The following is a 26,766-nucleotide window of genomic DNA, read 5'->3' as shown; positions in this document are numbered from 1 at the left end:
CTACTCAGTTTTGCTGACTGGCTGCTTGGTGTACCTTCTGAACCTCACAGGTCCCAAGCTTTCCTAGCCAGTCTCCTGCACTTGCCCCGGGCCTTGCACGCTGCAGCACTACTGCACTTCGGTTACAACCCATGAGTCCTATCCCTCTGCACTTAATCCATGTGCCTCCCACCCCCACGCACTTCCTTTACTGTTCACCGGCATAATCTGAATGTACCATGCCTAGTAAAATCGTTTGTCTTCCCTTACCATGCATGGTTTTTAGCTTAGAAGCACTTGTGTACAAGCGCATAATCAATCTTCTTAAATTGAGAAACGGATGACTGACCTGGATTAGGGAGAAGGGAGCTACACATTCCCTTTTCCTGAGATGAGCCAGGGACAATGTTGCCGGAGCACAGGGTGGTTGGGGGGAAATTGGGGTTAAGGGAGCGCAAGCATGCACCTGCCGGTTTACCTAAACCGGCAGGGAAGAGGGTGCCCTCCCGCATCTGAGGAGGCTGTGAGCATGGGCTTTACCATGCAGTAAAACTGTTGCGAGCCTCCCGATTGCCTGGGAGGCTGGCCGGCCAAACCTGTCGGGTGCTCATGATCAAAAAGTTGCACTACTCTGCATTTCTCCATCCACTTCCACTCACTGCTGCCCCTTCCTAATATCCTAATCTGAATGCATGTTCTCCTCTCATTCTTCCCTGACATCAATCTTGAGACTCCTCACCGAAGCCACCATTGCCTTCATGGCAGACACTAACCTTACAAAATGTCGACCTTATTTGTCCACTCTGACCTCCCTACACAATCATCCTACTCATGAACATAGAAATTCCCATGACCCACCCCCACCCCAGTATCTCATTTAGTACCATTGTCCCACTCTTTACTTCCTATGTGTCCCCCCCCACCACTTGCCCCTAGATCCAAACACTGATTCAAACTAAAATCTCCAACTTGCTCCCCTACAGTGCTTGAGTCCCCATGCATAACCCTTTCCCTCAGGCCTGCTCCATTGAACATGCTTTTGACTGCAGCTGGATTCTACACATCGCTTTTGAAAATCTCGCTGCACCTACCGTTACTCACTCTATCTTAAGCTTGCACCATGTGTGGTGGCCAAGCTAATCCCCCTAGGACAGCCTTAGTTTGCAGCAAATGGGATCAGACGGACAGGTGGTAAATCAAGCTTCATGTATTATCGCAAATACACAGCATACAGAGTGATCAGAGGGGAACACAGCATGCAGGTTTTCAGGCAGTCGGCACAACAAGCTTTCTAGGAGGCCCCCTAGAGTGCCAATTATATAGCATATCCTAGGCAACCACAAATTTGTTCTAGCACTTTTCACACAGGGGGCACAATATTGCAGACCTGTTGACATCTCACTTGTGGCGACATCCTGCATGGGCGTCATGTTGTATTATGGATAAGCAGCCTTCGTAGAAACTCTATGAAACCCCAGGAGGGGTTTGGGCCTGTCTGGTGTGCAGAGTGGGTTGACGTCTGTCTCTGCGTACCTTCCTCATCGTGCAGGCCAGCCTGGCCCATATTTGCATCCTTCTCTGGTAGTGGCCTGGCTCTCCCCTTTCCAGCCATATCTGCGAGCTGCAATAATTTCGAAGAGGAGGGTGGAAGGTGCACACACTAAATTTCTAGAAATACTGATTCATATGGCAGTTTGTCAATAGTTGCGGATTTGTGGGGTGCAGGGGAGGAAATGTAACCCTGGCACAGGGTTACTAAAGGTACAAAAAGGAGAGCAAAGAGCATCCAAAATTGGAACCCTCCCGTCCCTTGCACACCTTAAGTTTGCGCCAATATCACAATAAACTAGATATATATTCCAGTGGATTTCAAAAGATAGTGTAGTAATGACATTCAATGTAAAAGAAGATTCTTTATTCCAAACGTGTGAAACGGGAAGGATTCAATTCATTTGATTGTGGCTGACGCGTTTCGAGAAGTTCATTCTCTTTCAGCTATTTGTGAACTCTCCACATCACTGCTACATGTATTTAGCATTCTGCGTTAAACATATAACGTGTTACCAGGAACCAGTAAATTGTACCAGACAACAGTAAAGGCTTCGTCATACATTGTTTAGGGAAGCAAGGGTAGAATACAAAGAATGGGTCAACATGACCAGCACCTGTAAATAGAATCCAGAGCCACAAGCTATCGGGACAAAAGAATGGCCATTTTGCTAATGGTAGATTGGAAATGCATTGTAAGTTACTTAGGAATAGGGCAACTTCCGAATAGATGTGGATGAATGGCTTACCAATTTTCTCTTTACACCTATAATTCAGTGCATATGGAAACCGCTCGATATGGGCAGGAAAGAAATTAGAAGTTGAGTTCCAACACAGTTCATCCAGCAGAGAACAGCGGAGGATTGTGCACTAAAAGAAAAATAGTGCGTGTAACTATAGGTGTAAAATGCAAAAGGCAACAGTATTGGTAGATCAAACAATGAAAGGGCAACTACTCCCCACTGAGGGGTGCCCAATGTGTTCTGGATAGGACCAGCTATTGCATCAGTGCAGCACGCAGTCTAAGGGTTCTCAAATAGTCCACACTGGGCTCGCTGGGTCTATAAAGAAAAACGGCCCCTTTAGTGTCAAAGTGACATCTATATATGTGAGACTGAAGAGGCACAGCGAAAAACGCCTCGTGTAGCTTAAAACGTACTTGAATTTGTAATAACGGTAGCATCGGCTGATGGAACGTGAGCTTCGGAATCGACGGAGCTCGTTTAAGCCCATCCAGTGGGGAGGATGTCCCCAGAGACTGTTGCTATGCGCGGGACGCTAGTGCAGCTCCACAAGCCCCTCGCTGCGGCGTAGGTCCGTGAAGCGAGGTGGGCATGCGTAGTAATAAACAAAGGACTATAGGGGTAAATTCAAATGAGGGTATTGGGCACTCGCTCGAGAGCGGCGGCCATCTTAGAAGGTGAAGAAATGAATAGATTCAAATAGAGAGTGCAAGCTGCTTGCAAAAGTTTGCAGACTGTAATTAAGCAGAAAAGTAATTGGCCATCTAAGTTACGATATGGTGGCTCTGGATTTACATTGTGTGAGAAACCGACAATAGTTCTTAAGGTGGCACAAAAGTTCACTAATAGTAGCAGTTTTAAATTGGAGAGAGTTCAAAAAATGGCCCAAGAGGATATGGTCATATAATGATATATGAAAAACATCTTTCTTAGGGTGACAATTATGTTATAAAAACAATATACAGACATCTGTTGGGTACAGGCAGAGCTAGTGTATAGAGAGGGAGATATTAGGGCAACAAGTCAGATAAAACATTTTAAAGAAAATTCATCATTAAGCCCCTTTGGTAATAGTGTGTTCAGTGTATATGTATCCAATATTTTTCTCTACGTGAGAGCATCAATGCATAATCACCTCCCCCTATAGGGTTTTTTTAAAACTTCAAGGATTTGAAATTTTAATTGTGTGATTATTCTCCCTGAAATGTCTGGAGAGGGGGTTTTGATGTTTTTGCATCTAATATTGGATTTGTGCTCCGTCAGGCGTTCTTTGACCGGTCTTGTGGTTTGACCCACATACAGTTTGCCACAAGGGCATTTGATCGCATAAATAACCCCGGATGACATGCAGGTGGCATAGTGGCGTAGTTTAATGTTCTTCCTAGTGTATGGGTGAACAATTTTGTCACCTTTTTATGACGTTGTTACAGTGAGTACAACAGAGACACGGGAAAGTGCCAATTTTCCTAGTTTGTAGGTCCGTCGGTTTGTCTTTAGGTGGTATTGCTGCTCTGACCAGAGTGTCCCTCAGATTCCTACCCTGTCTGAAGGCCATCCTAGGTGCTTTAGGGAAGAGTTCTTTCAGTGTCTGGTCGTTGTTGAGAATGCTCCAGTGTTTCCTAATGGATTTACTTATCTGGAAGCTCTGTCTTGAGTACTTGCTGATGTGAAGTAATGGTGTATCCTTTGATTTGTTTTTGGGTACCAGTAGTTCTTTGTCGATGAGTACAGATCTTTCTTTGGCCTCTTCTAGGATGGTGTTAGAATAGCCTCTGGCTGAACATTTTTCCAATAGGGTGTTGCTCTCTGTGTCCAAACCTGCTGGGTCGGAAATTATCCGTTTTAATCTCAAGACTTGGCTGTATGGTAGACTCTTAAGCATGGATTTGGGATGATGACTTGTAAAGTGTAATACGTTATTCGCATCAGTGGGTTTATGGTAGACCGTGGTCCAAATCCGATGTTCTTTTATTTCCATGTCTACATCCAAAAAGTGTAGACGAGGTTCACTGATTTCCATGGTGAATTTTATGGTGTTGTGAATGGAGTTCATGTAGGTGAGGAAAGCGGCCAGTTCTTCGCGTGTACCACACCAGATGCCAAATATGTCTATATAATGTTTCCACATTAGTATCTTGTAGGACCATTCTGGGTGGTCCAATACATGCTGATGTTCAAATCTGTACATAAATGTGTTTGCGTAGACTGGGGCCGTGGATGAGCCCATGGAGGTACCAATAGTCTGAAGGTAGTAATTCCCTTTAAATCTGAAATAACTGTTAGAGTATGGTTTCAAGGAATTTCAGAACCAGATTGTTATTGGACATGCTGTTGTTGCCATTAGAGATGAGCCATTGAACTGCTTCGAGGCCTTTGGTGTGGGGGATGGAGGTATATAAACTACATACATCCATACTGAAGATAATGCACTCTGTGCTTAGAGCTGTAATGTCGTTGATACAATTCAGGAAGTCTGTTGTGTCTCTAAGGTAGGTAGGGGTCTCCTGTACCAATTTCTGAAGGATTTGTCCACATAGATAGCTAGAGGTTTAAAAATGCTGCCCGTGCCAGCTACCATCGGTCGCAGTGGAGGATTGGTAGGGTTCTTATGAATTTTAGGAAGGCCGTAGAATACGGGAGTGATTGGATGTACATTAAGTAAAAATTCACTTGTCTTAACATCGATCATGTCTTGATCTAATGCTTCTTCAATGATCTTTTTGATGAGAATCTTAATTGTGTTGATAGGGTCACCATCCAACTTGGAGTAGGTGTTAGTATCATCTAGCAGTGTGAGGCATTTAGTCGTGTAATCTTTGGTGTCCATTATGACAATTGCACTACCTTTATCGGCGGGTCTGATAGTAAGTTCTTCATCCTTGGCCAGTCTTTCAATATCTTCCAGTTGACACCGTTTCGCATTGCTGGGTGTATTCTTTTGGTAGTTGATTCTTTCAAGATCCTTTAAAACCGTTTTTTCAAATAGATTAAGCATAGAATTTTGTGTGAACGGGTCAAAGTAACTCTTAGGACGGAATTCAAGGGTGTTGTTATCCGGTGGCGGTGTATCCTCACCCTTGTCAGAGTTGAAAAACAATTTGAGCCTCAATTTACGCAATAACCTATGAAAGCATAATTTTTCTTTGTGTAGTGTTGCTAGTAGGCACAAACGATAGTCCTCGGTTAAGCATGTCCAATTGTCCACTGGTGAGGTTTTTACAGGACAGATTCACAACTAGATTTTCGGTCATTTGTTTTTTCTTTTGTTTTGACCATTTGCCTCTCCTCGTTTTTCTTTTTGTTTGTCTCTTAGTCCTAAAAAAGCACCACTCAATGCTCCAGGGATAGGTGGTGTCACTGGGGTTGTTGGATTAGTGGTTGGTCGTTCTGTAGGATCTGTATCGGGAATAGCTGTTTCTTTACTAGAAGAGCGTTCTCCTTCAAGTTGAGTTGGGTCCCCAATGCTGCTGGTACTGCTGTCACTGCCAGAGTTTGCTTTATTCTGGAAACAAGATTTCCGCTGTTGATCACGGTGGTGGTAGAATTCTTGCCATGTGTAGACAATGTTGTTAAGATAGTCGAAGGTATCTCTTTTAAATTTCCTCAGTTCCTTTGTTCAATGTCCTGTTCATAGCCTGTAAGTTGCGATAATTTCACCCTACTCTTATTTCCTCATCGAAGTTCACCCTTACCCTGTCCTGCTCCGCCCCCCCAACCCTCAATTTTACCTTCTGCGGGTCTCTGAGCCTCGGGCCCCCATTGGCCAGTCAACAACGCCACATCTATTGTAGGTCAGAGTAAGCTTAATCAACTATAGGGAACACTGCTGCTTGCACAACTCGCTCCTATTTTGAACAATGCACCAAGACAAAGTGCAGGTGGCCATACCTAGCTGAACAAGCTACAGCAGCAAGTGTGGACTAGGGGGATGAATGAAGTAAAACTAAGAGGTTGTTCACTCGAATGCTGTGATGAAAAACCCTAGAGTGGTGATTTTACTCAAAATAGAGAAGGGGTGTGTTTTAAATTAAGTGTTTTAGTTCTAATTTGCTGTTGAAGATGCCACTATCCTAATGCATCTTTTACATTTTTCTTTATCGCAATAGTAAGAAATGGATATGCTCATGGTGACTTGTGGATCAAATAAGCTTCTTAAATTCTCCCCGTTTCATTACTTCTAAAACCTGCAAACCATTATCTGAGTTTGGAACTTGCATTCGTTTCCAGTTTTCTTAGTGGCTGAAAAGCAGGAAGAGGGAAATTAGTGTGATTTCCAGCCAGTCACCAAGCTAAACACTGACATGGGTATTGCAGGTTTCCAATCGGTCCCACTAGTGACTATTGATGTGAGCTATGGGAGGAAGAGGAAAGTGCTGTGAAGCAAAACACTTTTTTTTCACAAGCAAAGCTTGTAGAAAAACGGACACCTAATAACCCACCTGCACTTTAATGACTGGCTGTCCTGGTCTACCTGCCTTTCAAAATTGTAGTCCTCTGCTGCTGAACTTGCTGAGCAGCAGTTGGTGTGAACAAGTGGAAGGTGCATGTTTTGGTTTTATAAAAATGTTTGGAATTGATGGGACCAGCAAGCAGTACAAGGCTATTTATTATGCATGGATAATAAGGATTTTAGTCGTGCATCAAATGAACACCTACCTTTAGCATTCATACTCCTCCAGAGGGGCACATGTTAAGTTGCAAGGTACTTGCTAGACCTGCCACCTCAATTCTATACATGGGCACAGCGCCCCTTTTCTTAATTGCCAAGAGTAATTTCTCACTAGCACTTGGCTTGTAGCGAGTGCAAAAAGTGCACCCTGTAACTCTAGCAAGACCCCGTCTGTTTCGGTGGCCGCTAGGCAAGAATTGATGTAGTAACCTTGTGGGAGGACTACACAACACTTGTCCTCTTGGTATTAGGTATAGGCCTGTACTACACAAGTTGGTAGTGTGACTGAGCAGCCAGGCTCATCGCAGGAGGGCTAAGTTAGAGCTGTAGTAATGAAATTCGCAAATACAATTAGCCAAGTAACACTCAAGGTTTCAGTTATAAATACTTATTTATTTTACTTCAGTTTTTAAATGCGCATTTTTTAAAAAGGGCAATGTAGGTAATAATATACTTTTCCAGAACCAACACAAAGCCAGTAGATACTCTTTAGAGATGCTTTCTACACTCTGAGGTGACTTCACTAACTAGGACAGTAATGGCATTTATATATTACTAGTAAACTTTGTAGATTCTGAGGTTTGTAGAAAGGTTCAGGCAAGGAAAAAGGTTAAACAGGTTCTCGGAGCATGTGAGCACTTAAATCTTCCAATGAAGTCTAGATAAAAACCTTTCCCATCAGTAATTGTTAAAAACCAATTTATCAGCTCTGAGGGACAGTATATAGCAGTAAGTGGACTAGAGTCTGCAGGGAGCCAGGACAGCCAAAGTCAATTGGATCAAAGTCTATGGAGCTGAGCCACTTTTTAGAGAAGTCTTGCACAAAGCTAGAGTTTGTTGAAGAAATATCACTGTAGGGTCACAAGCTGTTACACTTGAGAAGAGTAGAGCTGAAATCCACTCTAGCAAAGTAGCTACTGCAAGTATCAACTGAGAAGAGCAAAGCTAAAGACACTGAGGGAAGTACCTAGCCCATGTCAGAACAGTACATTTGGTTAGAAGAGTTGCCCAGCTGGCTTCTGTCTGCACTGATGCAGATACTTGGTTCCTGGGCCTCAGTTGTGGGGACAAGAGGGAGGATGTCTGGAGGACTCCTGCGGCAGCAATTCGGAGGTCGGCAGCAGCTATGGGCTCTTTTCGGATCAGCAGCACTTCGCGGTTTCATCGCTCGGTAAACAGCACCACTGTGGATCTGGGACACCGGTTGGGCTTCCTTCACTCCTTGGGTCCTGGACTCTGGTGAGGGGACTCGTGCTCTCGTCATCCTGCTTCTGGAGGGTCCTTAGGAGACTCCTGGAGCTTGCAGACGTTGCACTAGACTACGGATTTCTCGACCCCTGGCACTCTGTTCCTGCAGCAGCAAAGTACAGCCAGTTGGGGAAGATGGTCCAGTGGAGCTCGTCTCGGGGTCAGTTGGTCCCACTAACCCAAGGGAAGTAGTAGTCCTTTCCAGAGCTTCTCTTGTCGATCAGGAGTTTCAGCACAGCAGCAGCGCTTCACCTGGCAGTTCAAAGGTCCAGGAGGATGCAGCAAACTTCTTTTACAGTTTCTTAGGGTGTTCTTCCCAGTGGTCGCTGCCTCTAGTCCCTAAACTCCCGCCTTCAAACAAGTTTCTCCCATTCATACACTGCTTAGCTAGCGGGGTCTAGCGGGGTAGCCAGCCAATCAGGATTGGGTGCATTCAGGCATTCCTAAAGACAAAGGACAGGGGAGTTTCGGGAACCTCCCTCACTTCCTACCCTTCCAGACAGCTGGAGCCAGAGGTGGGTTTCAGTACTGAAGCCTGCCAAAGGCAAAACAACAAAAGGCTCAAACATGGCTTGGCGCTCACAGTAAAACTAGGACCTCACAAACAGAATGGCAAAAAAAGACCAGGGCCATTTTGAGTCACCCATGGGTGCTATACTGCAGCTGAGGATTCAGCCTGCTGTAGAATATCACTATGGTAGGAAAATTAAACCACTGCCACCAGCCATTTAAAGTAGTGTGGGTAACATAAACATTTTTACATGAGTAGGTATGATAAAGGGGCTACTGAGTAACCCCCCAGCACTCTACATAAGATGGTGTGTGCTGGACCCACAAAGAGAAAAGTAGTCCATTTCACTTTACTTTTCTTGGGAACAGTAGTTCACACAAGAATGTATTTAAACCTTAAGAAAAATATAAAGTATTTCTGACACTGCACTGAAGGTGCTTTCACCACACAAGTAGATGCCTATGGAGTTTGTCAGATTCCAAAAACAAAGGAAACCCATAATCCAAATTGGGTCAAAACAGAGTGAGAAAAAGGGCTCACTCACTCTAGAGTTGAAATTAAAAAGGCTTGAAGTCCAGCAAAAGAGCTGAAGGGAATTGGCACAGAAATGAGAATTCTCCCAACACTGGCTCTTTGGAGGCTTTTATTTTGCCACATGCCTAAACAATCCTAAGCTTCATTGCAACGTGGTGTGCTTCTGCTCACTTTAGTTCAATTGCTGACATTGAATCAGTTGGCACCATGTGCCCAATTTTCCAGTTATTTTTGTTAGGTGCCTGTTTACTTGCAGTCTTTACCAGGTGTTGCCATCCTAATGCTAAGGTAATGGCTAAAGAATTCAAGTTGCAAGATATTGGCCCGCAGGGTTTGAAATTACTGGGGTGGTTTAACTCCTAGTTGTAATAAAGAATAACCCGGTAAACTTGACACCAACTGCCAGCAGATATCTATGCTTTCTTGGTCAACTGGTGCCATTCAGTCATTCATGCATAACATTAAATGTGTTTGCGAAAGTGTATAATCAAAAGTTAGGACCGGCCTAGAACACACGTAAAGCTTAATGGGCTAAAATCTTTAAAGTGCACCCTATGTGGAATTGCATTCGTGGCATGATGTGCATTAGATCCTCATTTTGCATCAGACACGGAGCAAGCAAGGTGGCATCACACACGAGGTGGCGGCAGATGTAGAACTGTGGCAGTAAATCGAGAGCAGCAGAGATGGATGCAGTGACTCGGAGCCACTGTAGTGGCACACATGACTAATGACTAACTGGGAGGTAGCAGCAAGACCAAAGAACTGACAGGGATGAAATGAAAGGCAAAGAAATGTAAAGGGACTGCATGCAATCAACTGGAATAGCCAGCAGTAGTGTGAAACTGCAACATACCAATGCGTTAGTCATGTGCGTTTCTGGGTGCATGCCACAGTTGGAAGCATAAAAGCATAGTTCCATCATCTTTCAGGCACCCCAGAGTCTATTATGACATGTGCATATCTCCATATTCACTATATAAAAATTAGTTTTCAAATCTGAATTTATTTTAATCTTGTGCTAATAATTTAAATGTTCTACTCATATTAAGCCATTCAATGAATGTGCTCCATTCTAAGAACTCCTCCATGAAACTTAACTTAAATAGCTCCTTGGTCATGATGAGCAACTCCTGGTCAGGATAATCAACACCCTTGTGCTACCCCTCAATTCTTCACATGAACACACCTCGCACCATTTCATACTAGCCGGTGGCTAGTGTATATTTTCTGGCCTGACCATGTGCCAGATAGTTCCGAGGTGCTCAGCCCATTTGCCCTCTATTACCTGTATTCTCAACCATGCTTTCTGTACTTTCGACATCCTTTCCACTACATCATGTGAATCTTTGGCTGCCTGGACCTTACTGGTAGGGAACTATCTGTATTCGTGAACCCGGTTGATGCCTTTGTAACATGCCACCATCGCAACCCCTGTCAAATCAGGCGGCAAGAGATTCATTCTTTGACTGCTTTTAAAACCTGATGCATTAGGTGTGTATGAAAGCGTATTTAAATTCTTTGCTCGGAATGCTTTCTGGTTCTGGAGTCGAAAGGGCTTGCTGTGCAAGCTCCTCTTACCTCGGAGGTCCTGCAGTTTCTCTTGCCTCCAGTTCGTTTGCAGATGCCACTAGTTACTGCTCTGGAAGGTCTTCTGGAGACCCTGCCTCCACTGCCCCTCTTCCACCTCCAGATGACAGATGAGACCGATTAACAGCCACCCCCTGACTTAGGGGAATTACCCCCCGCCCCCTCTTGACAATGAATGCAATAACGTGCCCTCTGATGCCAAGGCGTTACAAAGGCGCCTTAGGCTGCATGGAATTCTTAGATATTTTTCGTCCAAGAGGGGCCTCTTCATTAGGGCGGTTGAAAGGTCATGCATCGCCTTGCAAAAGGAAGAGCTTGCAGAGACTAGAATAATCTGGCCCAAATCCACCCAACCAATAAGAAAATCAACGTTCGCTATCTGGCGTCGAGTTTGGAAGAGGTCACGGACATCTTGTCCCCAGCTCTTTCCTGGTCGTGGCTGCTGCCACTCGTTTCAGATTCTCCGCATCTGTAGCTGCTCAAGTCTCAAACGGGGATGGACAAAGCACGAGTAAATGTGTATTAGTCCTCACTGGCATTGGCACAGGCAGTCTACTTCTGTGGTGCTGTATTTGGTGCAAATTAAAATGTGGCGAGAACTGGTAGTTTGAGAGGTTTTTTTGCCTGGCAAATCGCACAAGTTCATAGAGGTTGGGGGGGGGAGGGCTGGTGAAGACCAGGGCTATATTCCAAAAAGCCGTGGATTGGCATCCCAACACATACATTGTCCAAGTATGTTGAAAACGGGACAAATCTCATCCTAAATACCTTGAATGACTAGGCTCTGGAAGCTGTGAGGCACTACAGGCACCCTCCATTGAGGGTGTCTTTGGTCGGTGGTTCCTCGGAGCAAGGCCCTAGACCGACTTCACTAGAAATTCTAGAGACCTGCTGGGAGATTTATGGGAATGGCAATGGTGCTGCAGGAGGTTGAATTGCTTTTGGCCAGAGGTTGGGCTCCTCGGGCAGTTCATCTGCATAATCCAGCCTGGTGACCTCATCGCAACCCTGGGTGCAGTTACCTTGGCCTGTTAAGAGGGCAGTAGGGTAATGATTGGTTCAAGAAGGGTTAGTTTGCATTTGCAAGTCTGCATTGGGCAATGTGGCCCATACCTGAACTGTGCTCCATTTAAGAGTGTATTTGTTGGGGTATGAAGTGCTACATGGCTTCAGTCCTTGGCATACTTTTGCAAAGCAACATGTCATCGTAAATGGGACATAACAAAATATGGCATGACTTAACAGTATATCGTAACATGCTTATATAACAAAACTGCAGTTATGCCCAATTCAATTGGGGCAGCTAGAGTAGGGTCGCAAGTAACGTACACCAATATAAAATGACAAATACTCTGAAACCAAAATGTCACTTGGTAACAATATAGATTTTGAAGGAAGAATTAATATGAAACACAAAGTTGGAAGTCTGTGTGTAATTGGGGGGTGCGGACACCAAGGTGGAAGGTGTAAATATTAGCGTCCTACTACTTCAAATTTCGGCCAGCATGATTGCAATAAAACCTCTCAAAACCCAAATGAAATTCCTCCAAGCAGACTCCCGGTCCCGGCTACTTTGGCCAGCAGCAGTGTAAATGGGGCACTTGGGTAGTAATTATGCAGGTAAATCTTTAAAAAACCCTTTCAAAGACGGAATCGCATTAAGAACCGTGGAACACAACACTAATTTTCACCAACACTGACTCCCAGAATAAGCATTTTAGTTGCCGCAGCTTCTACAAACTTCACCTCTGGTGTGGGGATGTAAAAACCAGAAGACAGCCCTTCTTGATTTATGCCCCGTGATCTGAAAGCTTGTCCCAGTACACATTACTCACCCTCTTGCATCTATATTTCAATAAGACGCTAAAGACTCTCCTCTTCAAGGAATTGCTCCTCCTGAACAGCTGGGGCCACTACCCACCTAACCAGAGACTGGGCTCTCTGCTCCTATTGCTCTCTCTGAACCCCCCCCCCCTTCCAGGTTTCCTCCACTGGTTGCTTGTAGATCCAATGCTGCAAAATTGCCTCCCTTTCCCTCTCCCTTGTATTCAACCCTTGTGATCTGCTTCCCTGCCTTGCCTTACTTGCCTTATACCCCCCTGCCTCCCCTTGTGATGCACTCCACTTTCTTCACAAGCTGGGTCAGCACTCAAATGTCATAACAAAATACTTCAGTGGTCCCGAGCCAGCCAGCGCTAACCTACCTTCTTCTGTGTGAAATGAGGACTACACTTAACTGGGAGAGACTGCCCAAGGGGTGGATGGAGACCTCCAGGAAGAGGGTTGAACCAAATCAATTTAAAATTAAACTATATATTTAACTTAAAGGTTGTTTGCCCCTAAGCAATACATTGACTCTAATGCCCATGGAACGGCACTTCTAAAATCTCCACATGTGTTTTCTACTAGTGGTAATTCAACGCTTCGCTTAAACGTAACCAGTTGCCGTTGATTGCCTCATCTCTGCTTCTGCTGGTTTTCCTCTTTCCAGTCATGCACTCTTTCCTCTGGAACAAGTGGAGCAGTTTCAACCCACATTCCAAGCATGACTGCAGGGTTTAATCCAATTCTATAAATTAATGGTTTCCCCATAGTTTAGTAGTGATCCTCCCGTTTTAAGATGTGATTCTTGCTTCAAATGTCTCTTAACACTTCGTCATATTAACCATCTAATCTGCACCATTCAGCAGGGTTTGAGAGAACATTAATTCTGGCAGTATTGCAGAACCCAAGGCTGGTACGTTACCTGTCAATTTGTGTCTTAAAACCAAGACTTGGGCAAAAAAAGTCGGGTATTCCTCCCTTCTCCTACTACCAACTATATTATCACCCACCTCATCCCACTTTGCCAGTCGCTTCCATCATGCAAATGTCTGGTCCTTCGTCTGCCCATGTCTTTGCCCCTCATTTGCCAATGTCCATGTTTTTCTCATGCGCCCAACTGTACTCTTCCTGACCCCCTCCACCCAGGAGATAAAGTATAACATCTGCAAATATTTACAGCAAATGCTGCAGCCTTTAAATGTAGAATTTCTGATTCTCTCAACGTCTCATGTGCCAAAGGTGTGAATTTACAGTGGACCACAGTATGTTGCTTGCATTCATTTGTCTGTTTTGCTAATTTTGTTTGTAGGGCTTGTACACCACAGTCTTGCCATGGCAATGGAAATTGGCTCCCCGCCTCGGTTTTTTCACATGCCGAAGTTCCAACACCAGGCTCCACGGCAGCTCTTCTACAAGAGGCCTGACTTTGCCCAGCAGCAAGCCATGCAACAACTCACCTTTGATGGGAAACGCATGAGGAAGGCAGTCAACCGTAAGACCATAGATTATAACCCGTCTATAATAAAGTACTTGGAGGTAAGTGCAAAGACGTCTCTGAAAAGCTATGTGTGATTGTGTGTGCAAGAGGCCAGGGGTTGGCGCCAGGGGTGCTGTTGAGGTGGTGTGTGCTCTCCATAGTTAAATGTGCCCTATGTGTGTTAATTACCCGATATTCCTATCCTACCCACACTACTCCGGCATAGATGTAGAGCCTAAACGACACGTGGCAGACTTGTCTGCCCTGAAACACCAGCTGAAACATTCTGAAAAAAAGAGGCAAAACACTTTACAAGATAATTAATTAATTGCCTTCCACTCTTCAGTCTTTCCGCAACACTGCCTGTCACTTTTGCTCCTCAAAAAATACAATGGCTTTAAAGCAGATTCAAGATCATTCCTTGCTGTGCCATTATGACTCAGATTGACCCATCCAGATCATCTTGTCTTTGAATTCTGAATGAGACCTACATTTGGCTGCCAAAATCTTTCCAGAGGTGCTTCCCTTCCAACATGGCATAATCTGTCAATCATTGAGAGTTTCAGAAATGCTTGTATTCATGGTTCTTGCACTGAAGTGGTAAGCCCTTCTGGTTCTCATTGCTTTTTTCTTTTTTTCTCAACCACTTCACGTGAGATTTGATGGATGTTAATATGGATTTTCAGAATCGCCCCTGTGTTTAGATGTTGGGAGGCCACACTATTCTGATCAGGAAAAGACACCAATGTCTAGCCAAACTCTTATAAAGGTATTGTTATTGAGCAGTAATGCTTACACTTAGAGTATGGGAGTGGTGAAGGGTTCAGTTAAGCACACACGGCTTTCGACAGAATGCATACAAATGCGGTATCTGTATAACTTTTGGAAGAAGAAAAAACGAATTGCCGAAAATGCAGAATTCGGCACGGATAAACGGAACAATGTTGATCAAAGGGAGCAGGGGTGACATTATGGACTTCAGGGGTGTCCCCCCGCTTCCATTAAAAGGAAAGGGGGGTTCGGTGGGGGGAGCAAAAAAGGACTCTGCGTTGCTAGTTCCCATCCACTTCAGCGAAGGGAACTGGCGTTGCAGGGAGAAGGAGTCGGCGGCACACAGCAAAGTGTACCACTAAAAGCTAAGTAAGGGGATGGGGAAGGAGAGCAGGTTAAAAGCATGCCATTTTGCTGCTCGATGTTGATTATTGCGATTTCGAAAATTCTGAATTTTATAATTTTCGGATTCAAAACTTTCGGAATTGAAGTAATGGACAGCCTAAAAATACAGCAATATTTATTCGAAATCTGGGGAGGTGGGCGAGTGAATAAACCATTCAATTTGCAGGCTTAAAAGGTATTGGTTTGAATTTTAGTATATTCTGCAAATGTCAACATCCGGAGGTAGATGGTGTTGCCTTATACCCTGAATTTGTATTCCTTGGAGAAGCTGAGTAAAAAGCTGTCTGTTGAAGCCACACGGATGGCACTTGTTACCTGGTTTGAGTACAGTGGACAGAATTGGTGGTTAAAACGAGGCTTCGTTGTTGCACTATCTGGAATTTGCAGGTTGATAATGGGACAGGCTGGTGTTATGTAGTGTTTTTGACTCATCTCCCTGCATGGTTTCTGCATTTATTAGCTTTGATGCCCGTGAGGCCAGCATATGTTGAACGCTGGATGAGTTGCAGCATGAGTGGGACATTTTTTTTCAAAATGGTAGCAGGCGCCCCACTCAGAAAAAGAGCATGGCATGATAACCAGTTCTGTGTTTTTTTTTTCCCACTTTGAGACCAAGCAGCCATGGCTTTTTGCGCACTGTACCCTTCACAGATGAGAACTATTTCCATATCAGTCTTTGCCCCGCCCACATGGGCACTCCAGCACCGAAATGCTATGGAGTGGGAAATGGAATTGAAATGTATTGTATTTGTCATTTATATAGCTCGCTTTCCCCATTTGTATGGCCTCAATGTGCTCTGTGGCAGGAACGCCCTCAGTGACCGCAGTCAATTACAGATTTGTGCATTTTGCAAGCTCAGGACTTAAATGGGCTGGCTAGGCTCCAGTAAGCCGCCCGGAGGTCGGGCAGATAGCTAGTGCTGGAAATCCTATGTGTGCCCAGCTAGACTGACATTTTTCGTAGGTTGTTGCTGTATACGAATGTCACGACTGATCACTGGGAATTTGTTAGCGGGTTCTAAGGCAAAACTGGATTTAAATTTGAGAGATTAATCGAGATACTGGGGGAATTGTACTGGGCTCCTGTGTGCATGCACGTATTGGGTCTATTAGATAATAATTTGTGCTGAGGTTGTGGCATTGAAAACTTAACTTTATTGCACGCCTTGATGGATTGTTAGAGTGCACGCTTTTTGCAAAGATGTTCTGTATAGTTTGGATTTAATAATGAATGTGACCTTTCCTCGGTTGTCAACGCCGTCAATCTTGCTCTCCAATAGGCAGTGTAGTTGCTCTTGGTCATTCTTGTTAGATGGACTGGTCGTTAATGGTGGCAGTAAAGCAGATAATGAAGGTTTGGAAGATGTGGAAGAAACCTCAGGTGGATGATTGGGTGAAAGAGTTGCAGATTCTAATTTTGAGAGGGTCATGTTTTCGAGGCAGAGCATGGCAGAGTAGTATTAGATTTATGGGCAACCTTTAATAAGCTGCGTGGGTAATTTGGGTTGCATGTTACTGTATGCTGCGGGTGTAAGGGATCACAGGATTGTTTGTGTTTTTTTTTTGTCTTTGTAGCTCACTTATTAGTTTAGTGGTGGATTCAGTGTTTTTGCGACTTTCAAATGTTATTACTGTAGAATCTACTGTTATGTTACATTTCTTATACTTTTTGCTTATGTAAATGTATTCAGTTTCTTTCAACTAGTAGTTATTAAATTATTGCGCTTCCCTCGATTTACTTTTTCTCACAATTGTGACAAGTGCTTCATCCTCCCTAGTGGGCCATTTTAAAAAATCATTTTCATATTAAGCCAGTTCTTTTTCCCTTTTTTAGTTCGAATGGGGGTGGTGGTTGCAGTGAACTACTAAAATAAACATTAAATCGACATTTGTCAGGAATTATCCAAGTTATTTTTTAAAAGTAATTAAAGAAACAGTAAGTTGACGTATTGGAATGGGTCTCTGTACCTTGTTAAAGGCCTTCACTGCCCTCTTCGGTCTTCAGCGCCCGTAACTCCTGGTATGGGCCTCTGGCAAGGTCTAGAAAGATTGGTTGTGGCTTGAAATAAATTATGCAGGTAAATCAAACTATTATTAAACTAACACTTGGTATTTACTATAGTGTTGACTCTTGCTGCTTAGGAACTTTGCCATCGCTTTCAATCCTCCTTTAGCCCTGCACCTCCACCTATCAATGAGGCAAAACATCTGGGGGACCTCTTCGACTCTACTCTTTCCGTCTCATTACCAACTGCACCTTCTTAGAGGTATTCTACCTTTTCTCGCTTCCCCCAGAGGCTCATCATCTCCAGAGTACTGGTCCTTTCTAGGCTGGACTACTGCAATAGCCTCTTTCTCAACCTTCCCTCTTCTACCCTCCGTCCTCTTCAACTCCTCCAGAACAAACCGCAAGACTTATCCTTGACCTCAAGCCTAAGGACTGCATCTCTCCGGTGCTGAAATCCCTCCACTGGCTCCCTGTGGCTGCAATGATTAACTTGAAGACCCTTTACATTGTCCACAAGGCCTTTGGTGCCTGGGTCCACTCTATTTGCACCCTATTCCTAAATACTCTCCTTTCCGAGCCCTGCGCTCAGCTTCCTCCAACTCTCTGCAGGTGAGCCGTTTCTCCAAGCAGAGACTTCTGGGGGTAGGGGTAGGGGTGGGGGGGGTGCAGGGTGTGTGTGTGTGCGCGCGCGCACAATCTATATCTACTGCAGGTGCCTCCCTCTGGAACAGCATCTCTGTCTTGAGCAGGATCTCCTGAAGTTCCCGAAACTCCTTGACTTTATTCGCCTCCTTCTCTCCCTCTATCCTGCTAACCACCACCTGCTCTCGCCTTCTCTCCTCTACTTATGCTCCGTCTCGCTGACTGGCTACCTCTGGTACCTTCAGAGCCTCGCAGGTCCCAAGCCTTCCTTGCCGGTCTCCTGCACTTGCCCCTGACCCATGAGTGGTATCTATGTGCGCTTAACCCATGTTCTGATGGGACTGGGCGCACTTGGTCCCTTTTGCCCACCCCCTTGCACTTCCTGCCCTGTTCACCTGCGTGATCTGAATGTACCATGCTTCATAAGATCATCTGTCTTGTCTTCCCCTCCAATGCATGGGTGCGCTTTGAAACACTAGTGTATAATCTATTGTTGGTTTTATCCGCCCAAACATGTTTAAAGGATAGTTCCGGGACTTTTTTTTTATTGTTCCTATGGTTCGGCCATGTGTTTTTAAGCATAAATCGGTAGATCGTAGAAAACTTTCCTATGGACCTTACCCGACTTTTCGTCCATTAACGCACTCGAAAACATCCGCCATTTTATGATAATCCTCTCACTTGCCGCATCGCCCTGGCTCACCTGCTTTTGCGGCACTAAATCAAATCCCCCGCCCCTGAAACAGACTTGATCAAAACATTCATATTCCCCGCCTCTATCCGTGACGTGACTGAGCTGCGTAGGCAAACGCGCCCAGGCGTCTTCTACGCGACTCCACACAGAACCAGGAAATCAACACAGATGAGCTCAAACAACACAGCGCGCCACAATTGGGAATATGAAACTGTGCTTTTAAATTAAACCGCAAGATTGTAAATTTGGTAAAGTACATTTATTTGACATCAAATGTTTTGAGAATATTCAGCGATTAGCATTTTTATTTGCTCACGTTCCAAAAAGTTCGTTTCGAGGCACACGATGTTCCTTTGCTGTACACAGGGTCTTAGATCATCTCACAATACAGCGCCACAATTCGGAATATGAAACGGTGGTTTAAAAGCAAACGGCAAGATTGTACATTTGGCAAAGTACATTTATTTGACATCAAATGTTTTGAGAATATTCAGCGATTTGCATTTTTATTTGCTCTCGATCCAAAATATTTCGTCTTGAGGCAAGCGATGTTCGTGTGCAGTAGACGGGGTGTTGGTTTACGATAAAATAAGCTCTTCGGTCGCACTGATAATCGCATGGCTATTCCAACAACGAGGCACTAGGGCACCACAACGGTCTGTATGTTGCATCTAGCCGCTAGTACCGCGTAAGGGCATACTTGTACTTGGCGACCGTCCCACAAAATGGTCAGGGTGCTAACGTTGTTCACGCGGAGAAGCAACTGGCGGTTGAAAAACCCATCCGCCGGTGTCTGGTACTCGTGACACATGCAGTAATGCATGATGTATCTATTTGAAAAACATAAAAAAAGGAAATTAGTCTCACCATCAGATCTTTATTAAAATTATTCATTTTATATATTAGGTCTGGAAATTATTTCATAGCTAGGACAGTGCAACTGGGTTTTATACGTCAATGGGGGCTGTAGGATACTGAGACAGTCCCCCAGTGCAGGGGTTGACAGGGAGTGCAGGTGGAGAGTGGAAGGGCCCAGGACCGAGGTCGCAGACAGTGGACAAGTTGTAGCAGGGGAGAGGGAGAGAGAAAGCAGAAGCAAAGAGGAAGGTTTGGAGGTGCTTCCGTAAAAGGAGACGGTTCTCCCCAAGATAGTGCGCGGTACAAAACAATATGCCACATAGAATGAACAAGTACAACTTAACCCGTCTTTAAAGCTACTGTATAGTAATTAAATTGCGGTATAAACTCATCTAAAGAGTTACTTACATTATATTTGCATTTTCCATTGTGTCTGTGCGTAGGGCAGCCCCGAAATACCACTCCTTCTATGCCGACGTTTTATTTCTTCTAATGAACGAACATGAAATGGCTTTCGTTTCTGAAATTATATTCATTATCGTTTCTTACGTGGTCCCGGCCTGTCAAGGTCAAATAACAATAGAACCTTATACTGAGTCGTGGGCCATTCTGGCACTCGAGAAAAAATCAAAGCAGCTGACCTTCACTTTGAACGAACACACATTCCTAGTTAGCTAAATTCAGTGTACGGCCGTTTTACAGGACTTGAAATTTACACTCCATCTTTGCATTTTGTCTGCTTGCTTTGCTGCCCCACAGAACCATAAATACGGAGACATTCTATATTTTTGGAAAAATAATTTATATTACTGTTTGGTTTAATTTAATGCGCAAATGAACAAGGTTGGATATATAAACATATTCAATGGGCCTGCGACATGAGGAGACTCGAGAGAACAGACAATCAAATTACAATCATTTAAACCGTGATGTGTATTTCTCAATGAGCTCTTCTTTAGGTGGACATGGAACAGAGGCAATGTTGGGTGGCAATGCAGTTGTCACCTGCACAGGTTTGTTCACAACTCCATTTATGTGCCTATCTAGGACGTCAACAATAAGTCTCTCAATAAACTCATCTTGCATATCCTCAAACACTGGTTTGATCACCCATTGTTTACTTCTTTTAGTGAAGGCCTTATTGTAGCGAAGCGTCCCTAAAGTTCCGGTCGTCCTACTTTGTTGACGTCCAACGTTATGGTTATGTGCCAAGACCGCTAGAAGAGTCCGATTTATCATGCCCTAATGCAATCGTTTTGGCCTGTACTTTAGGCACATATTGTGGAACACCTCCAAATCTCCTGTGTGGCTGAATTCCGTGAGTCCCCTCAAATCTCTTGTTATAGTTTTATCAAATACAATCTTTTCAATGGCTTTGTGAGTGGGTGATGAAGGAATCAACCACTTCTTCTTCCGTGCCTCCTCTGTGGACAAATGGCCATGTTCACAATTGTGGAAATGTTGGTTTGTGTTCCAACGGTGAACGTTTGTGCAGTGTGGCATTACTGACCGCCATTTTTCCAGTAGAATTTCCAACGACCCTCCACATGTTTTTGAGCTCCACCAAAGATGGTTGCTGATTGACTTGGACCACTGTGAAATACCTTGCGTTTCTTTTTTTTTTACCTGCAGCAGACATTTTTTTATTGATTGTTTTTGCAAGATGCCAAACGTCAAATTGGTGATTTATATTTTTGTACTCTTCTCTCATTGTCTTGGCAATTGAAACGTGTCTGTCCGTGGCTATCAGGTCGATCACCATTCCCCGCGATTGTAGTTCTTGCAATGATGCTACAAAGCCAACTTTCTCCATGGCCACTGAGGATGTACTTTGTGACACCTGCACAACCACCGAACTCACAATTTTCTTACTTTCCATGTCCTGAAAGTGGTAGGTGCAGTACTTGGCTGAAAATCCTGGGCTGTCGCACTGTCCATCACCGGCTAGCCTGAACCGTTTGCCCGCGAATGTACTATCAATAGACATTTTTTCCATTCTCCAAGCTTCGCTAATGGCTGGAAATAGATAATCGGTTTGGTATTTGTAGAACTGAGTTTTCGCAATGAAACGGATTCCCACAAACTGAAAGAAAGACTCTAATTTTTTAAAACTTGAACCACTAAAAAGTGCAGCCGCTGCACAAAGTAGATTGCCTGCTGGCAGTTGTCCCAGCATGGGTTGTGCAGACCATGAGAAAGGATGATATTTTGTACAGGTGGCATGTATTTTAAGGTTAGTGCCTCGAATTGCACGAGTCACATTAATCAATGGCTCCCCACATACTTCCCCACCTACCGAATGCCCACATTTCAACCGAATAATAATATCAATCAAACAACTATCGAATACAATGAATTTGGCCTCTTTCCTTATAGTGTCACTCTGCATCCCAGCTGGTTCGGCCTGTAACGTTGAGGACATGTCACTCACATGAAAGGTAGAATCTCTGATATCGTCTTCCGCTATGTTCAGTGATATTGAAGGTGTTTCATTGTAGTCCACTTCATTCTCTTCCATTGCAACATCTGTTCCTTCTCCGGCAATGGGTGAATAGGACAATTTCTTCAACTTTCTCGCGGTCTTAGTTTTTGCGGGTGTGGATTCTGTGAATTTATCTACAACTGCATCCGAACTACCAGGAGGACATTCACTATCAATGGCTGGTGGTGGTATAGCTCCGTTGTCAATCACTTCATATTCTTCCCATTGGCACGATGCATCTCCAGTCTCAAGTCCCTGCCAAAAGGTTTGACAAGCAACATCTCTCGTTCGCTTCACTGTCTGTGTAGATCTAGTTAGTACACCCACTCGCAACTAGAGGACAGATTGGAAAAGGGATGTTCAGTTTAAACACAACTTACAGTATTGAACTATTAACAGTGAAAAACAACATAATATAGTGACCAGGACACTAACCTTCTTTTGCTTTCTTTTCTTTGAAACTTTCTTGCCTCGAACTTCAACATCAGGACGCTGTTGCTCCGACTCGTGTGTGCATGTCTCCACTTCCTCTTGCGCTGCAACGACTACATTTTCATGATAAGCACATCCATCACGCACTGACGCTCCATCGACTCCCTGAAACATAGAACTTTCATTAGTATGTATAATAATATTGAAAACACAAAATGTACTTGGGGACCAATACCCACGTACATCTCAATAGCAAAACGCGAATGAACGCTTTGTGTAGAACATTCAAACGACAATTATTCACGCATTGTTGATCTAGTTAGATGGAACTGTCAAGATCCATACCTCGGGCTCCTCATAGACTTCCATTGATGATATTATTGAAGATGATGCTTCAGTGACTCCCTGAAACACAGTAATTGCATTAGTATGGTTTTCTATTTTGATAAAAAGAACAAACTTTGTGCAGGCGTGAACGGCTCATCTAAATAGACCTGCACAAATGATCAGTTGTCTAAAATAAATAATGGATATGTAAATATGATTCGATTTGCTTGATCGTTGGAAGTGTCACCACCCAGAGATCTGCATCAACTACTAGGGGTGATGTTTTTGTAGAAGAAGCTCCGTCATCTCCCTGAAACATAGTACTAGCGTTAATAAAGAAGGAAGTATAGCGGATGTAATCACGTCATATGATTTCGCTTGATCGAACTGTCAGTATCCATACCTCGAAATGCATAAGAACATCAAGGGACGATGTAACTGCGGTGCACACTTCTGCAAGCTGTTGCGCCGACCCGTAACTGCATGCTCCCCCTTCTTCTTGGACTAATGCTCCATCGACTCCCTGAAACATAGGACTTTCATTAGTAATGAACACAAAATTGAAAAAAGAAGACACATAGGAGGGCGACGGAACTGTCCTGAAACGTACCTCGAGCATCTGAGTGACATCAACGGTAGTCGTCAATACGTTGGACTCCTCAGCATCTCCCTGAAAGACAGTACTTGCGTTATTTTGGATAACAATAATTATAACTGAAAACAAAGACTAGAGGACGAGTACAAGGGTGTACCATTAGGTAACATAATTACACGATAAATTAAAACTATTGATTTACATGCCTAAAACAAGTCAGTGGCAGAATAGCCAAGTAAGATTACCCGATAGGCGCTTGAAGTGGCTGATGACTGCAATAATGACACGGATGGAGAATCTTCCGCCTACATATTGAGTGGATACATAAATGGGGAAATTATTGTTAGCTAATGCTACACACTACCGCAAGGCCAAGAGATAAATACGTAAACTTGACTCACCAGTGTAGGGATGTGGACGAATAGAGTGGGAATAGCGGTTGAGAGCAATTTTCGCCTCGCTCGCGGTGTGTTCTTCTTTATTAGCAATGATGTGGAGTACATGTCAGAGGTAAAGTGCCTGCTGCAGATGCGGTATCGATCACCCCTCTTGTCCGCAAAGACCTCTAGGACTCTACTTTCAAGCTCAGACGGTGGATATCCGCAATATCGGACCCATTCTCTTATCTGATCTATTGTCTTAGGGAAAACATGCATTATAGTACCTTCTGATTTATTATGGGTCTTCGAAGGACAACCGCCAATGGAACAGGCAGGCATTGTGGAAAGTTCTGAAAAGAAAAGATCAACAATTCTCTATGAATACCAATGTAAACTCAGAACATGTGACTAGTTCCTTGCATGTACTGTCTTGAACGAAAAGAAATTGGACGCAAAATGATTATGGTACATGGCCTTACCTTGACGAACAAACAGTTAGATGCAGGGATCAGAGTAGTTTCTTGTCGTAGAACAGGGAGCAGTTCACAGGTTGCAATCTGACGAGTTTCCTCGAAGTGGTCACGGAAGTTCACAGACGAAGAGCAGATAACCAGCACCTTCACGGGTTGACTAGCAAAGCGCAAAGAAGTGCTCATTAGAAATATGAAGTGGGTTATAAAGAATTCGAAAACAGGGGTGTGTTTGTGAATGAATGACGGGTATATGTCGTGGCATTATGTGGATTGCAGGGGGCTGTCCAGCGTGAGGGGGGGTGCTTGGCAGGAGACACGGGGTCTGGAGGTAGACCTGGGAACAACAACCCATGCTCTATAGACCACTTTGAAGTGTACATGGTCTTTGGCACCTCTTGGCCTTTATCGCTCCCTGACTGCTCCAGTTGCCTGCACAAGTAGCCCGGTGCGAACTGCCTTTGATAGGGCGGGGGGTGGATTGGGGCGGTGGTCGTGCAGACAAGACTCGTTTGCCGCAGGGCCTCACCAAGGAGAGGCCATCTAACTGCATGTAAGAGGCTGGCTGCAGGATCTAGTACATGGAAGGCAGGGGGGTGAGTTTATAAATACCTCACCCTCCCAGGAGAATATATGGGTGCAGTTCACCCTGGAGACCCTGGATGCCTAGGCAGTTAGCAGCAGGCTGGCCTGTGGTGGCAAGGCGGCACGGGCCAGAGGGGGTCATCTCTGTACCCGGTGACCAAAAGGATGATTTATTATGATCAACCATATTTACCTATAACCATGTTTTGTATCAATAAAATACAACGGCCTTCCTTTTATTGCCAACGCTTGGACAAATCAAAACAACCATTGTTAAAATATATATTGGGTTTTATTTTGGATCTTAATTTCAATTGAACATAAATAATAAACATTACACATTGTAAATTTGCGGTTGCAGCACATCCAGGGAAAATCCGCGGTATTGTCCACTGTCGCTGGAGAAATGTTGTCTAATGGCAAATACCGCACAGGCAGGTATTACTCTCCGAACGCGGTGTCCGAGCCTCCCGTGAAGCCACCAAGTGAAGCAACGATAGGCCACCAGCCTGTACCACCTGTGAAAATGAAAGATGCAAACTGTATTAAAATGACAAAACTTTATCACTATCGATTCAGGTAAAAAATGTCATTCTGCTTTGAAAAAAATTCTATCTAGAAAATGCACAATATGGAACCAATTTACATGCATTCGAATGATATGTAGATGTAATTTTATATGTGGGAGACGACCATGACATAGTAGTGGCATCACTGACATCACAACCAGAGTATACTTACTCGTTACTCGGATTACGCGGACGAACAGTGCCGCGAAGTTCGTGCATAAGCACCATCATCATCATCCTCAACACGGTCCGTGAGAGGCAGGCTTCCCTGAACTCTGGCAGCTCGGTGATGCATTGCGGACTTTGCTCGCCTTCCTGCAGACTTTGCTCGCCTTCCGAAATGTAGGCCAGGCATCCCGATTTTTCCCGGCAGCTGTTCTCCTCCTCAGTTGGCATTAGCTCGCACCGATTGCACGTGCACCAGGTGGAGACGCCGTCCATGCGACATGGTCCAGGCTCTTCATCCGTTGACTGGTCCTCCCAACTGCCGTCCGAATCCCCGTCGTTTTCGCGTGCTTGCCTTTCCAGTAGTTCTTCCTCGGTGTACTCGGGCTCGTACATATACGGCATTATTGTAGCCATTATGTGGTAAAGAAAGTAAAATAATTTATAGCGGTGGTACTGGTATCTGTTCACACGGGCTACAATCAACGAAGGTAGCTGACCAGAGCACAGAAACGAGTCACAGAATACTCAAAGTAACACAGAGAGAGGAATGGATTCGAAAATCTGCTGCTGTGTGTTGTGAAACGGTCTGTTTATACTTATTGAGGAAAGAGGCGTCCTGCCATTTCCATGGCGACACTTCATTAGCTGAGGCGCAGCGATTGTTGACACGAAACGGGAAATGGGCGGTACGCGTCTGCTGATGTCAGGCTCAGGGGCGGGGGATTTGATTTAGTGCCGCAAAAGCAGGTGAGCCAGGGCGATGCGGCAAGTGAGAGGATTATCATAAAATGGCGGATGTTTTCGAGTGCGTTAATGGACGAAAAGTCGGGTAAGGTCCATAGGAAAGTTTTCTACGATCTACCGATTTATGCTTAAAAACACATGGCCGAACCATAGGAACAATTAAAAAAAAAGTCCCGGAACTATCCTTTAATTCTGAACGATGCGACTTACCATTCTAGCCCACATGGCCCCAACCCACACCTTGACAACACTATTGAAAATCCATATCGGTGCTCCTTTCCCAGCTTGCATCAGGTTTAATTGTCTGGCCCTAACAGATGGTGTTCTTCAATAACACTCCTATATACTTAGAGATTGCATCTCCACTTCACAATGCACCAAGATCATAAAGATCTGCCCGAAACAGACCATCTGATATTCTTTTTTTTTTTGTTAAAACTTTATTTATTAAGCGAGCAGCTTCATTACAAGACCATTAACTTCATTGAATTATGATTTAAACATAGTTCTGTT

The 26,766-nt window shown here is 44.3% G+C and overlaps 1 protein-coding gene across 2 annotated transcripts in view; it reads left to right on the top strand.

The window, feature by feature from the left end:
- Positions 1-26,766, top strand: part of WDR33 (WD repeat domain 33) — a 935,332-nt gene that overhangs the window by 27,941 nt on the left and 880,625 nt on the right. For both annotated transcript variants that reach the window (XM_069617826.1, XM_069617825.1), the window contains exon 2: positions 13,956-14,182. In XM_069617826.1, the coding sequence (XP_069473927.1) occupies positions 13,979-14,182 (204 nt within the window). In that variant the 5' untranslated portion in view covers positions 13,956-13,978. The remainder of the gene's footprint in view (positions 1-13,955; positions 14,183-26,766) is intronic.

This window comes from Ambystoma mexicanum, chromosome 10 (assembly GCF_040938575.1).
Source record: "Ambystoma mexicanum isolate Mex_15411 chromosome 10, UKY_AmexF1_1, whole genome shotgun sequence".
In the NCBI taxonomy this organism is placed as follows: Eukaryota; Metazoa; Chordata; class Amphibia; order Caudata; family Ambystomatidae; genus Ambystoma; species Ambystoma mexicanum.
The sequence above is the reverse complement of the archived record's forward strand: the minus strand, read 5'-3'. Positions and strand labels throughout refer to the sequence as shown.